Source organism: Xyrauchen texanus, chromosome 17 (genome assembly GCF_025860055.1).
Source record: "Xyrauchen texanus isolate HMW12.3.18 chromosome 17, RBS_HiC_50CHRs, whole genome shotgun sequence".
NCBI classification, from domain to species: Eukaryota; Metazoa; Chordata; class Actinopteri; order Cypriniformes; family Catostomidae; genus Xyrauchen; species Xyrauchen texanus.
In genome coordinates, this window is record NC_068292.1 from 16,696,048 (window position 1) to 16,711,655 (window position 15,608).

Genomic DNA, 15,608 nt, shown 5'->3' on the forward strand with positions numbered 1-15,608 from the left:
TATTGACTAATGTCTGCATAATGGCTAATAGTGTTCTGACTGTCTTTCTCAGCTGTATGGGGAATACAGGGAGCAGCTGGGTAATATTGCCAGAAGGGAGGCCACACGTCTGTTGACTGAAAGGCAATGGAAGAGACATGCCGGCAATGCCAAGGTAACAAGGAGAAGCCATGGCCGAGCACATCATGTCAGCCTGGAGGCGGGGCCCATGACTTCAGGTTTAAGCCACTCCTCCTCTATAAAGAAGCCCCGCCCCTATTCCAAATGCCAAGGTGAGGGATTAAAGGAGAAATTTATGAGAAAATGAATTCTGTTTACCTAAAAATCAAGTACACTGTTTTAAACACTGGAGTGTGTTTTATCCACATCCAGAAAATGTTGCATTTTCAAATAATATGTTATGTCTAATTGCTTATAGCTGATGGCTATGAACAGCCATTCCAATGTGTTTGTGTTGCAGACTACCTGGCCCGATTCCAGAGGTATATTGTGACAAAGCTGGGGGAGGACTGGATCTTCCTGGTTCTTTTAGGTCTCACCATGGCTCTGGTTAGCTGGAGCATGGACTATGCCAGTGCCAAGAGCCTACAAGGTACAAAACATGACATATTCCATACCAGTGTTAGGTGTGAAAGATAATATTGCAAAGCAAAGATACGAAGGCTAGAGTTGTAAAGATAAGCTGTACAGCTTTCCTTTATTTTATTAACCTCTTTGGTAACACTTGAAGCCTGTATTTAAGCATTAACGGACAGAAGGCCATGGACATTTTCACAACATATTTTACAGTACTATTATATTTACATTTACTCAGTGAATTCAAAGTAATGAAAGTATGAATTCTTAGTTATGGAAGTCTTCCATTGCCTTTAATACAAATGCAAATGTTATGTAATTCATCAGTATTTTCTACACTGTAATACCGTTTTTCCTTTGCAACTTTAACCAAATATTGGTTAAAGCACTTTAGAGTTCCGACCGTGACTTCAATGAGCGTGGGCAAAAAGTGTGTCCCAGAACATTTCTATGTCTCTTGCAGCATATAAGTGGATGTATGGAGAGCTTAAAGGGAATGTGGCTTTGCAATATCTGGCCTGGGTCTCATATCCCATCATCCTTGTTGTGTTTGCATCCCTCTTCTGTCACCTGGTCGCCCCACAAGCAATAGGTGTGTACCTCTCATCCTCATTGTATTCCTGTATTATTTCCCTGTATTCTTTCTGTACCGCTATGTACAGTACATCTTTATTTTTTATCTCTGTTCAGAGCATTTAAAGTCAACATGAAATCAAAAGTGACCTACTCTTTTTTGCTTTAACTATCCTGTTTCACTCGGAAATCCATCACATTATGAAATCAAAATGGGTTGCATAAAACAATTCACATTGATTTTAAAGTCCGCCACTTATTCTAATTCTCTTTTTAGTCGTCTGTTTTCTACTATTATGCTTTCTGTTCAAAAAAGGGTATTTTTTGTCCTCAATCCATCTCAAGAAAGTACAAAACTTTAAATCTTCCTACATAAATCTTTCCAGAATGTGATAATTACAGTCTTGTTCTCTCTTCTGTTCTTTCTCCTCTCCATGCTACAGTTGTTATGACAGCTTTCGTCTAAGCCTTATGTCAGACTAAATCGTATATGGAAAATAATTTTTCATCTTTTATAATCAATGTGACAAGATAAACAGTGTGTACAATTTCAGTGTCTGTTTTCATAGATTAATTTCATACTCATTATTCCTTCTGTCTCTCTGTGCTTCAGGCTCTGGGATCCCTGAACTCAAGACTATTCTGAGAGGTGTTGTGTTAAAGGAGTATCTCACACTCAAAGCTTTTGTGGCTAAAGTTATTGGTCTTACAGCGGGTCTGGGCAGTGGCATGCCCATCGGAAAGGAGGTTGACCTGTTTTTCTTCTCCTGTTTCTATCTATCTATCTATCTATCTATCTATCTATCTATCTATCTATCTATCTATCTATCTATCTATCTATCTATCTATCTATCTATCTATCTATCTATCTATCTATCTATCTATCTATCTATCTATCTATCTATTTATCTGTCTGTCTGTCTGTCTGTCTGTCTGTCTGTCTGTCTGTCTGTCTGTCCATCCATCCATCCGCCTCTGTCTGTCTCCTATCTGTCTGTCTGTCTATCTCTTTCTAAATATATCTCATATTCCTCGATCAATTAGTTCAGTTATCTTGCTCATCAGTTGTACTAATTGCTTTTCTCCTTTTTGGATTTCAGGGAAATAAAATTTGACATGTTATATAAACGTGTCTGTGTACATACAGTACAAATTCCTTGAGTTTATCTTTGTTGGTGTTTAATAACCTCAATTAAATGAATCCTCAGGGTCCTTTTGTGCATATTGCCAGTATATGTGCGGCAGTGCTGAGCAGGGTCATGTCCATCTTCACCGGTGTGTATGAGGTAAAAATCAGCCCCACTGAGTTTGTGAGTTTGTGTATGTGGCATGAGTGTGTGCTCGCTTACTCTTCAGAAGCTGCTGACCTATATGTCTGATCAAATATCATGTAACCTCTCACTGGCACATAAATTCCAACTCTACAGCCTTTATGAGGGTTGTTTTATTAGTACCTCTATATGGATTCCAAAACTGGTCTCTCAGGACCAGTTAAAGATGAAGTGTGCAATTCTTTAGAATTAAAATACTTTTTGGGTCAGGACTATCTGTTTGGCTGACCAATGTTAGGGGGAGTGTTTGAGAAACCTGTCTGATTGTTTTTACAATTTCCTTTGGTGTTGCTATAGTGGCACAGAAATTACACACATAACCTTTAAGGGTTATGATGAACAGATCTTGGATATTAATATACTGAGTTTAACACAATGCAGCTGCATGTCTAAGTGTCTTTGAAGGTGTCTAAGTGTCTCTCTGTGTCTCCCCTAACACCTCATTAGGGCTTTATTAATATGTGATGGTATTTTTGGCATGTGTAATAACTGTGAATGTGTGTGTAACCCTACCCAAATCACCCAGAATAGTGCCCATGTTCAGGATCTGCTGGTGTGTGCCTGTGCGGTTGGAGTGGCTACCTGTTTCGCTGCCCCAGTGGGAGGCAAGTCACGCCCATTTATTATCCAGGATGCATTTCTCTGTACATGTACATAACCTACCAAGATCCAGCAATTCTGTTTTGTCCTCTATAGTTGTGAATTTCTCTGATCCCACATGCCACACTAAGTCCCACTTTATTTTAAAGAGGACATCTTGGGCTTTTCAGAGATACCAGTTATTTAGGGGATTGACTATAACTGTATTTTAACATTGTCTGACATTACAATTCAGCACATTTTATGGAAAGAGGTTATGTTACTTAATATTATTTCATCTTTGATTTATTTATTTTTTCTTTGCCAATTAGGAAACATTTATTTCTTTTTCAAAGCAGAGTCTGATTATTTTAGTACCAATAAAACATGATTTCTTTGGTCTTTAAGGCTAAGGGCATGTGTTTCACCTGTGTTGCAGACACTACAAGTGAATGAAGTTAAAAATAAATTAACAGTATTCCAATTTAAAATGAGATATTCATCTGAAATTTTATGACTTATTATTACTTATAAGTCAAGTTATTAGCCTAACTATTGCAATTAATGCAATATTGTTTTTGTATTACAAGTGACCTGAAAAAATATTTATAAAAAAATAAATAAAACAGCAAATTAGACACTCTGTATAATGTTCAGGGTACCCACGGCCATGGAAATCCAGGACAGGAAAAGTTCGAGAAATTAATAACATTTCAAATGTCATGGAAATTTCTTGAATGAATATATATTTCTCAAGATTTTTCACGAGTCGAGTCAAGTCAAGTCAAGGTTTTTATTGTCTTTTCAACCATATACAGTTAGTACAGTACACAGCGAAACGAGACAACATTCCTCCAGGACCATGGTGCTACATAAAACAACATAAGACAAACACAGAACCACATGAGACTACACAGACTAAATAACATACCTATATAAAGTGCACGTGCAAACATGTGCAAAAAGTAGTATGAGTATGTATATTTGCTCTTGTGTAGATTAAAACTTTCTTGTTTGCCATAGCGATGTTCAATTTGAATCTTTATTTTCAGTCGATTCTTTAAAAAATTTTTTTTTTTAAAAATGTTTTAGTCAAAATGGTTCACAGATCAGGCTACATGATTCAGTAACAATTCGGTCTGAATCAAAATGCTAAAAAAAAATCTTTATCCATAAATCACAAACGCCTGGAAATGTCATGTAAATTCATTGGTCAAGAAGGGTGGCAACCCTGGATCTTAAAGTTGGTCCATGTTGGCCCATGTTTACAAAAATTGTTTAATAAATCAGAATGTAAATACTGTATAAAAAGGATTCTGTTAAATATATTATAACATAACTGAGAACCTATATACAAGGTTTGGTTCATGTATGTTTAGCCGAAGTTCCGATTTCTGTGACAATGTGCTGCATAAAACTCATTTTGATTAAATTCTTATTATGTGCAGCCAATGTTCATTCAATATTTGTTAATATCTGACTCCTGGTGCCATCTACAGAAGGCACCAAATATAATATAAGAGTTTTATTTATTTAGTCATATGCCTCTAAATGTGAAAAACAACAACAATAACAACAACCTAAAAGGCAAAGGTGTTTTTGTTGGGTCTCAGGATGATACACACTTCTTAACAAAGAGAGAAAACACAGCTGATGTTCATCTCTCTATTTTCTCTCTTTTTATTCTGAGTTTATGCAGCTGGTGTGTGTAAAAAGCCTTGGTTTGCCTTTTCTTTACCACATTGGATGAATCCACACTTTTCACTGTATTCATCATTCTCTTTATTTCCTTTTTGTATTCTATCTTTTGTCCTTTCCTTTTACTTTTTTTCCTCTTTCATCTTTACTTCTCTCCCTTCCCATGCAATGTACTCACTGACATTTCTTATCTGTTCTTCTCTTTTACATCCCTTCATTTTCCTCCCCTGTAACCCCCTCCCAAAAAAATCTCTCTGGTGTCAGTAGAACCCCTATAGTTACACAGACATACTGACAGTAGGATGTGCTGTTGGGGTGGGCTGCTGTTTTGGGACTCCCCTTGGAGGTAAATCTTCTGTCTCTCTCTCTCTCTCTCTCTCTCTCTCTCTCTCTCTCTCTCTCTCTCTCTCTCTCTCTCTCTCTATCTTGATATTAGTCCTTCTTTTCTTCCTGTTCCATTTTAGCTTTATGCCTATTGAATAATTAACCTCACCAACACCTCACAGTTAAAAGCACCCGTATGGTATTCATTTATATGCTGTGCACGTTTTACATTGTATTTTAAACAGTAGATATAGTGTACTCAGAGGAGTATGTGATAAAACATTTTCACCATTAAGAGTGTGTGTGGATTTTTAAGTGTTTGTGTATGAATATTAATGCTCTGAGCATGCATTACGCAGATTACTTTTTTCTGTGCTAAGATTTTAAAGGTGAAGTCAAGTGTGTAATTGTTTCAAAGTTAAAATTCTGTCTTTATCTCAGCTAAATAGAAATAGCTGTTAGTAAGCTATTTGTCGCTTGATTTCCCAGAAAAGTGTATATGCTGTGGATCTATTAAAAGTTTGCTCTGTTTGTTTGAGCATCCCAATCCCAATGATAGATACATAGAACTTGTTTGAAAACGGATTATATTTGTAATTCCGTTTGGTGACGCTAATGGCACAGAAGTTACGCACTTCAGCTTCACCAAGAGAGACAATATTCTTTTATCTACTGCTCTCACAAAATTCTCCCCTGTACTTTCATTTGCCTTTTTTTTGCAATTTAACTTTAATCTCTTTTTCTTTTCTCTATTTTTATTCTTCTTCTCTTTCTGTTTCTGTCTCTCAGGTGTGCTGTTCAGTATTGAGGTCACGTCAACATATTTTGCAGTGAGGAATTACTGGAGAGGATATTTTGCTGCTACGTTCAGTGCCTTCATATTCAGAGTACTGTCAGTGTGGAACAAAGATTCTGGTAGGTCTGAATCACTCACACACACACACACACACACACACACACACACACACACACACACACACACACACACACACACACACACACACACACACACACACACACACACACACACACACACACACACACACACACACACACACACACACACACACACACACACTCACACACACACACACGTAGTGTTTCCATGTTTTATGGGGACTTTCCATAGACATAATGGTTTTTATACTGTACAAACTTTATATTCTATCCCCTAAACCTAACCCTACCCCTAAACCTAACCCTCACAGAAAACTTTCTGCATTTTTACATTTTCAAAAAACATAATTTAGTATGATTTATAAGCTGTTTTCCTCATGGGGACCGACAAAATGTCCCCACAAGGTCAAAAATTTCGGGTTTTACTATCCTTATGGGGACATTTGGTCCCCACAAAGTGATAAATACACGCTCACACACACACACACACACACACACACACACACACACACACACACACACACACACACACACACACACACACACACACACACACACACACACACACACATGTTGTGTTTCCATGTTTTATGGGGACTTTCCATAGACATAATGGTTTTTATACTGTACAAACTTTATATTCTATCCCCTAAACCTAACCCTACCCCTAAACCTAACCCTCACAGAAAACTTTCTGCATTTTTAAATTTTCAAAAAACATAATTTAGTGTGATTTATAAGCTGTTTTCCTCATGGGGACCGACAAAATGTCCCCACAAGGTCAAAAATTTCGGGTTTTACTATCCTTATGGGGACATTTGGTCCCCACAAAGTGATAAATACACGCTCACACACACACACACACACACACACACACACACACACACACACACACACACACACACACACACACACACACACACACACACACACACACACACTTAATTTCATGCTATATGTCAGGCTGGCCACTGCTTATTGATCTCCACTAATGAAATACAGTATCCACAAATGAAATACTCTCATGTTTTCCTTCCTCAGTCACTATAACAGCGCTGTTCCGTACAAACTTCCGTATGGATTTCCCCTTTGACCTGCAAGAACTGCCTGCTTTCGCAATCATCGGGTGAGTGAGTTTGTGTGTGCATATTTAAATGTGTATCGAGTGGCCCCTTATACTTTGGACATCTGCGTCACATTTTTTTTAAATTCAATTTCATTGCATTACTTAACAAAATCGTAAACAAAGTGTAATCTGCAAACAAATTATGACTTATCTCACAACTTTGCTTCTCTTAACCATTTTCATTGTTACAAGAACCCTAAACGCAAACACTTTTGGTCCTGAATATAAATAAAGAGTCTTAATTTAATGACTTTTTTTTGTTGTAAATGAATAAACACCCTTAATGAAATAACATTAGGCTTTAAATGTACAGTAAAGAAGACTCTACACACTTTTGGTCCTACATTTAATTAAGGGGCAATTTTTGGTTTTGAATGTAATAATTTTTGGTTGTAAATACAACGAAGGTTCTAAATTAAATAACTGTTGTGCATAAAATGTTGTAAGGTTGCGTTTGCATATATGTATTTACTAAGTAAATGCATGTAGTCACTCATTAAAAAATGGCTTGTTAGAGCTGTAAACATCTTATAACTCTAACTGATAAATGGTTAATTGGTATAAAATTAAAGAATTATTACATATAGGTCCTTTATTATATTATAATTTCATACCATATCTTTATTACATTTAGTAACAAATGTTACTACATTTATGCCTGTTATTATGCTTGGAACCACAAGTTATTATATATAGAGCCTTTATTGCATTTGGGACCAAATTTCTTTACATTTAGGGCATTTTTTTTTTTTTTTTTACATTTAAGACCAAATTTTATTACATATAGGGCTTTTAACACTGTATATTTAGGAACATTTATTACATTTGTGCCCTCAACATGTGTCCTAAAAGACTAACTACAGATGTAGTCACATTAACTATGGACATGTTTCACTTACTGTTGTAAAATTTGAAACCTAACAAATTTGTTAATCTTTGTGTAGTGCTGAAATGTTTCTTATTGTATTTCTGTGTGTGTGTGTGTGTGTGTGTGTGTGTGTGTGTGTGTGTGTGTGTGTAGGATATCATGTGGGTTTCTAGGAGCGTTCTTTGTGTATCTGAACAGACAGGTCGTTCTGATCATGAGGAGACCGACAGCTCTCACACGCTTCCTTACAAAACAGCAAGTCACCAATTATACATGAATAAACACTTTATAAAGCATTTGTTATTCTGTTATTACACCTATTATATTGGCAGTTACATTTTTTGACCTCTAGATGTGGATTTTACACATCACAGTGCTAATTAGTTGCTTGTTTATGTTTGTTTGTTCTAGTCGGTTGATTTATCCTGGTGCCGTGACACTAATTATAGCCTCCATCACGTTTCCTCCAGGCTTCGGACAGTTTATGGCTGGAGAGGTGTGTATTCACTCATATACGCATGCATTTCAAATAGTGGTTCACAGAGCTCTGGTACTTAATCTTAAGCACTTTTTTTCTTTTTTGAAAGTGCCACATTTTAAAAGCACCCTTTGAACATATACAGTATTTCTTGGTTTTTATTAGTGTTGTTGCTTTTAAATTGATCTTTTAAAATGAGATTACACTGCCACAAACAGACGTACATTTACCGTACATTTTACTGCACCATTAAAAATGAGAAAAACATGTCACTTCTTTTCTAATGCTTGATACTCATCCGTATTTATTTTTAATTACATTTAGCCTAGGCTAGATGGTTTAGTGTGCCATTTTGTCCTCTGACTGATTCTGCTGGTCTGGTCTGGTGAGTCACATGGTGAGAGTATTTAAGGGTGTTTAAGGTTTCTTTTGTGTTGCACAGTTGATGCCCAGAGAATGCATTAATTCACTGTTTGATAACTTTACCTGGACGAAGATCTGGGGTTCCCCGGCCCCACCTGGACTGGGCCGCTCTGCCATCTGGCTCCATCCAGAAGTCAGCGTTTTCGTCATCCTCCTCTGCTTCTTCATCATGAAGGTGCTCAATTTCAGATCACTCCCTTCCTCATACATGATCTTGGTCTCATGAAAAATATTTGACTGTGTCGACATTTTTGCAAAATTATATTACGTGGCTCCTTATCTCGTCATGCTCCATATCTCGGCCATTCTGAAGTCTGAAGCCATGCTAAAAGTATGTAAAAATGGCTCCCAATTAGATCAGGTTTTTGAGGTTAATGCTGTATTGAGTTTTAAATCAAGAAAAATTAACTCCTTACCAAAAACCTTAAACTAGAACCTAACTGATAGAGTCATAAAAAGCTAATGTAAGATGAATACAGATGAGGTTTTTAAGGTTAATGCTCTGTTGGGTTTTAAATCAACAAAACCTACCTACCCTAAACTTTTAAGCTAAGCTCACTCAGACTAACGTGTCAACTTGTGTGCTCTTCAGGACTTGTTTCCTGGTCCTTTGCAGTGCAAGTGCAATGCTCTATCAGTTGAGCTACTGTCCATTTTGATTGAACTTGAACAAATTTCTAAATGTAGTTGGTTATGTAATACAAAGAATAGAACAAATCACCTTATAAGTTATGTGCTATTGTAGTAGAGTGTTTTGATGTCAGTGATATGTGAGTAACGAGCCACTTAAACATTATTTAGCAAAAATGTACGTTTGTAACGTGATTCTGAGAGACCAGGTTGGTACATTTTTATTTTCTTATTCTCTCTGGCTATTTCATTCACACATAGTTCTGGATGTCTGCGGTCTCTACAACAATGCCTGTCCCTTCTGGAGCTTTCATGCCTGTTTTTATCCTGGGTCAGTCATTCAATTTTCCATCTACCCTTTCATTACAATTTAAAAATATTCACATATTAATTCAGGTTTTTAGTTCTAAAAATGCTAATTAATTTTTTTAAGCTGCAGTGTTTTTATGTTGCTGCTTCAATAAATATTGGAAATCTTGCTAGTTATGGCAGCATGTAGGATTTTTTCTTCTTTCTTTGTAATATTTTCCAACTTTAATGTGCCTACCTGCAAGTGTGCTTATATATTGTTCTGAGTAGTTCTAAAGATGAACCGTGTTTATACAGTATATTTATGTTAAATTAAATGTGAGCGTGATAAAATGTTTCTGAAACAAGCAGGAGCAGCATTTGGCCGTTTGGTGGGAGAGATCATGGCCACACTCTTCCCGAATGGAATTCTGTTTGATGGGATTGTGTATCAAATCCTGCCTGGAGGCTACGCAGTGATCGGTCTGCAAACCTTCCCCTTCCTAACAATCCTTCACACCTCTAACATCCATCATTGGTCTTAAAATAAAATCTTTTCCCACTTTTCTCCAAATGTTCTTCTTTAAATTCTTTAGGTGCAGCAGCTATGACCGGGGCAGTCACACACACGGTTTCCACAGCAGTGATCTGTTTTGAGCTGACGGGGCAGATCGCACACATCCTGCCCATGATGGTCGCCGTGATTCTCGCCAACATGGTGGCTCAGGGTCTCCAGCCTTCTCTTTATGACTCCATCATCCAGGTCAAGAAACTGCCCTATCTCCCTGAGCTTGGCATTGGCCACATCAGGTAGCACTCCCACTGGAGATTTGAATATTTACATGGGGTATACAATATATCATGAAACTGTGATATGTTGCATATTTCACTTGTTTATTATGTAAGGGATAATGTACAGACAGCTGGTTGTTATCACAAAATAAACCCTGGGGTCTTGCATCAGGCTGAAGGGATTTATTATGCATTAACAACCAGCTAACTGTACATTATCCTTTACATAATAAATGCATATTACATGCTTATTACACACTTATTACATGATACTAACCAAATTAATAAATATATTGACTTTTTATTGATTTGTGTTGAAATTATGTAATTATTTGAGAATAAATAAATCACTGAACAGCTGAAATACACCTCCGTTTTGAGTTCTGTAGGTGTTTGTTTTCTAATTAATGAATGTCTGATTGAACATAACCCAGCTTATTACAAGACTACTTGCCAGACAAATAAATAAATGGACATGAAACTGTGCATTGAAATTGTGTAATTATGACCAGCGTTGTTAACAACAGTCGATTGTTACTCAAAAATACCAGACTGCTAGATGGTGCCATTGAACAATCAGAATCGAGGATTCCAGAGAGCCGTGTAATAATCATTGTGCAATGAGTGCTGAACTTCCTGATTCATCACAGAGCCATAGAAATAGCGTTGATAGGCACATCAGTGTCAGTAATAAACAATGCGAGGGAATAGCATTCCTTGGCTCCAACATGTTTATCATTTCACTTAGAGCTGTGTTGTCTACCATGCTGAATGGGTGGAAATCCTAAGATATACATTTCTACTCTTAGTTCTGAGTTAGCATTTCGGTTGAATAGAAATAATAGAAATAATTAAGCATTCTCACATTTTGCGAGTGGTTGTTCGCAAAAATATTAATATGAAATGTAACGTAAAATGCGGATTCCTGGTATTAGGAAACCAATACAATATTATAGGGTAAAAATATCATAATCCTAAATACAATTTACTTTTCTGCATCTCTGATTTGATAATAGAATTTGTCTTCCTTTCTCTTCAAATATTATTTCTTTAGAGCATTATTTGGGGATTTTGGTCTCACACAAAGGAAACTAAGAAATGATGTACAGAAACTATCTTGCGATTGACATACAATGTCTCTTTTCTCTCCATGACAGTAAATATAATATCTTTGTGGAAGACATCATGGTGAAGAAAATAAAGTTTCTGTCACCTCAGTCCACATACAGAGAGCTGAAAAATCTACTGGAATCCACTTCCCTCAAAACCATCCCACTTGTTGACTCCAAAGGTTTGGGATGCTGATGACACTTTGAATGAATATTACAGATTATTTTGTGCAGTGTTGGGTGTGATCTGATTTCAAATTAATCAGTTATTCAAAAAGTAGTGTTAAGAGTAACATTTAAAATGATTTTAATCTGATTACAGATACTGATTTTCAATTATCTTGATTTTTTTATGTCTAAAATATTATAATTAATGTACAGTACATTTAAAACAACATGTCTATGTGCATTTCTGTGACAGCTGAAGGACAAATGTGTGATACTGAATGTATGACTTGCGTATGACAATGAACAAGGAGGAAAAAAACAGACATTAATAGAATATTTCACAAATATTTGAAATCGATGAAATTTTTTCCCTCCACTATCAGAGTCAATGATTCTATTGGGCTCCATTGAGAGATGTGAGCTTCAGGCCTCCTTTGATTGGTGGCTCTCAGCAGAGAGGCGGGTTTACAACCAGGGTGAGGGTGTGCCCAGCCCAGGGTCACAGGTCAGCTGGGAGTCCTTTGCCTTTGTGGATGAAGAGGTTGGAGAGGATAATGGGGAGAAGGTAAGTGGAGGGTTCAAGGGGCTTATCATGGGAACTACAGAAGTATTCTCACACAGAAGTATTGGCATTCCTGAAAGACCCCCTAACAGATCACTTTTGTTTTGTATTTGGTATGCTTTGAAGTGGAATTTAAGTTCTCTGCTCCGACACCAATAAACAACAAGTTATACAAAGCTAAATTAATTTTCTGTATATCAAGCTAATTATGTTGGTACATTTATCTTATGCTGTAACTCAAATAATTAACAGGAAAACACAGTCTCTGAAGAGTGTAACGGCCCACTGGGGTCTTCTAAAACCACAGACATATCCACTAATCATACCACATCTGGTGAGTTTACGTTACCTGGCAACAGCTCTACACCAAACCAACATAACGACTTTGTATTACACTGTGTCCTAACGAGGTGCAATATAGTTTCCAGCACAAGCAATTTGTCTGTCCGCACAAAACATTAAACCTTTGCGCAATGTAACAATCTGCCAATCAGAAGATATTTGATATTTATTGAGGATCAGGATTTCCGATCAATGAGATTTCACAATTGGCAGGCCTACCAAGCATGATGCCTCATACATAAAAACCTAGAGAAAATAACATGTCCTGTCATGGCTTCAGTGGGTTAGGTCAAAATCAAAAAAAGATTTACATTAAATAAAGCTTTAATCACTGAATCCCATTGCGTCTTGTTACGACACTGTGCTAGAATGTATTCAGAATACCAATTAAAGCTCATTGTGAGTTATGTTAAATCAGGCTTGACTGTTTAAGATCTGATTAGTGATGTTGCATTCTTTAAATTGTAACAGGTACCCTACAGTCAATGCGGAGGACCCTTCGTCGCCTTTTCTCATCCTCTTCCTCATCAGGGCAGGCCGAGCCACAGGTGTGTCTAGTAAAATTATTGTCACTCACAAGGAGAACACAACCTAGACTTTACAAGTGACTTACTGAAGAGATGAATGGAGTTAACATGGATAAATGAATTTAAAGCAGAATTTAACTAACATAAAAAAAACACTAACATAATCCACAAGTACAGTAAATCAAGTAAAGTCAATATTTATAATATAAAGTGGATAAAACTGGGCCCCATGTCGACAGTCCGTGCAGACTGTGCTGCTGATGAAATTTTCGTCACGCATACTGCGTGCAAAGTATATTTTGGCCTTTATGGTTGGGGGTTTTGGTTAATAAAATACATAGTCAGTAATTTGGCTAAATGCAGTTGATTTCAGAGTACATTAACTTTCTGTGGTAACATGTCCATTTTGTGTGTGATTGTGTTGTCTAAAGCCCAACGCACTTCTTGTGGATGAATGTTTCTTTATGTAAAAAAACTTTGCAAAGACAAAATTTGTAAGAAATATTTATCAAATGAGTCTACTTGTCATAGTAGTTAACAAGTATGACATGTAAGTCTTGTGGCTGTATATTCTAAACAGTGTATATTTTAACATTTATCCCATTGAAGAAGAAGTAGTTTTATTAATATAGCGCCTTTTTCAAAGCTCAAAGTAGCTTTACAATAAGTACATTTCAGAAATACATTTTATAATTACAAACTGGGGGAAAAAAAGAGAAAAAAATTTACTGAAAGCATACTGCAAATAGATACGTTTTCAGCTGAGTCTTGAAAGTGGATAGAGAGGAAGTATTATGAAGAGTAAGGGGTAATGCATTCCATAGCCTTAGAGCAACAACACAGAATGACCTTCCACCTACTGTGGACCACTGAGATCTAGGAATAGACAAAAGGCAAAGTTCAGAAGATCTAAGAGACGAGTAGGCAAATAAAGGTGAAGTAGATCAGATAAATGAACCGGAGCAAGTCCTTTTAAAGCCTTAAATGTTAGGAGGAGTATCTTAAATTGAATTTGGATACAACTGGTAGCCAGTGGAGATCATGCAGAAGAGGGGTAATGTGGGCAGAGTGCCATGTGGAGGTGAGGACTCTTGCAGCTGCATTTTGGACATACTGTAGTCAAACTCTTTGGGGTAAGGTGATAAACAGGGCATTACAATAACCAAGGCATGGTGTTATCAGAGTATGTACTAAGATTTTCAGCCAGACTGAGTGAAGATCGGAGTCGTGCAATATTCTGTAAGTGGAAGAGAGAGTTTTTAACAACAGAGGAAATACGAGAATCAAGAGAGAGAGAGGAGTTTAATTTCAACCAAGATTATGGACAGAAGGGAAGGTCTTAACATGAACCACATCATTATCAAAGCACAGGAACATTATATTTTCTTGAGTAGTGGAGCCAATTAATAATTTTTTAGGTTTGTTGTTATTGAGTTTAATAAAATTCAGGGTCATCCAGTGTTAGATGTATCTAATGCATGCATTGAGTGAGTCAGGAAGAGGTGGTGAGTCAGAGCTGGTGGTAAGGTAAATCTGGATGTCATCAGCATAGCAATGAAATTGAAGGCCAAGTTTACATATGATGTCACCAAGAGGAATCATGTAAATAATAAACAGTAATGGACCAAATACTGAACCCTGGGGAACACCTTGTGTTAGAGGAATGGTAGATTTGTAATTTTGTATAGTGATGAAATATTTTCTGTTAGTTAGGTAAGAAGTAAGCCAGGATAGACCTGAACAAGTGATGCCAATTTCAGAGAGGCAAGCAATGAGAATATAATGGCAAACAGTGTCAAAAGCAGAACTTAGATCAAGGAGGATCAGAGGATGTTTGTAGATCCAGAATCCATAAAGAGGAGGATGTCATTAACCACATGTAGAAGAGCAGTCTCAGTGCTGTGTAATGGATGGAAACCAGACTTGAAAGTTTCAAAAAGACCATTAGAATTTAGAAGACTGCAAATGTGAGGCCACTACTTTTTCAGTTATTTTTGCAATGAATGGTACATTTGAAATTAGCCTGTAAATATTCAAATTTAAATGATCAAACCAGATTAAGAATGGTGGTTACAGCAGCAGTTTTTAGTTCTGCTGGATCTGTGGCAGAGGCAAGGCAACAATTAATCAAATGTGTGATGATAGGTGAAATATCAGAGACACACATTTTAAGTAGAGTGGTGGGAGCAGGATCAAGTTAAAAGGATGTAGAATTAGACTTCATAATTAGATCACTTTTAGTAGAAGTAGGAGTGAAGGTAGAGAAAAATTTGGGTGGACTGACAAAGAATGTGGTTTATCATTGGCAATAGACTCA

General features: G+C 36.7%; 1 protein-coding gene across 1 annotated transcript in view; it reads left to right on the forward strand.

Moving 5' to 3' along the window:
• LOC127657997 (chloride channel protein 1-like) overlaps window positions 1-15,608 on the forward strand; it is a 31,604-nt gene that overhangs the window by 12,305 nt on the left and 3,691 nt on the right. The window contains exons 2-19 of the mRNA XM_052147047.1: window positions 53-272; window positions 461-592; window positions 1,040-1,168; window positions 1,763-1,896; window positions 2,358-2,435; window positions 5,025-5,103; window positions 5,871-5,996; window positions 7,020-7,104; window positions 8,126-8,227; window positions 8,384-8,468; window positions 8,893-9,048; window positions 9,765-9,834; window positions 10,164-10,274; window positions 10,388-10,601; window positions 11,741-11,874; window positions 12,244-12,425; window positions 12,675-12,756; window positions 13,236-13,312. Of these exons, the coding sequence (XP_052003007.1) occupies window positions 53-272; window positions 461-592; window positions 1,040-1,168; window positions 1,763-1,896; window positions 2,358-2,435; window positions 5,025-5,103; window positions 5,871-5,996; window positions 7,020-7,104; window positions 8,126-8,227; window positions 8,384-8,468; window positions 8,893-9,048; window positions 9,765-9,834; window positions 10,164-10,274; window positions 10,388-10,601; window positions 11,741-11,874; window positions 12,244-12,425; window positions 12,675-12,756; window positions 13,236-13,312 (2,196 nt within the window). The remainder of the gene's footprint in view (window positions 1-52; window positions 273-460; window positions 593-1,039; window positions 1,169-1,762; window positions 1,897-2,357; window positions 2,436-5,024; window positions 5,104-5,870; window positions 5,997-7,019; window positions 7,105-8,125; window positions 8,228-8,383; window positions 8,469-8,892; window positions 9,049-9,764; window positions 9,835-10,163; window positions 10,275-10,387; window positions 10,602-11,740; window positions 11,875-12,243; window positions 12,426-12,674; window positions 12,757-13,235; window positions 13,313-15,608) is intronic.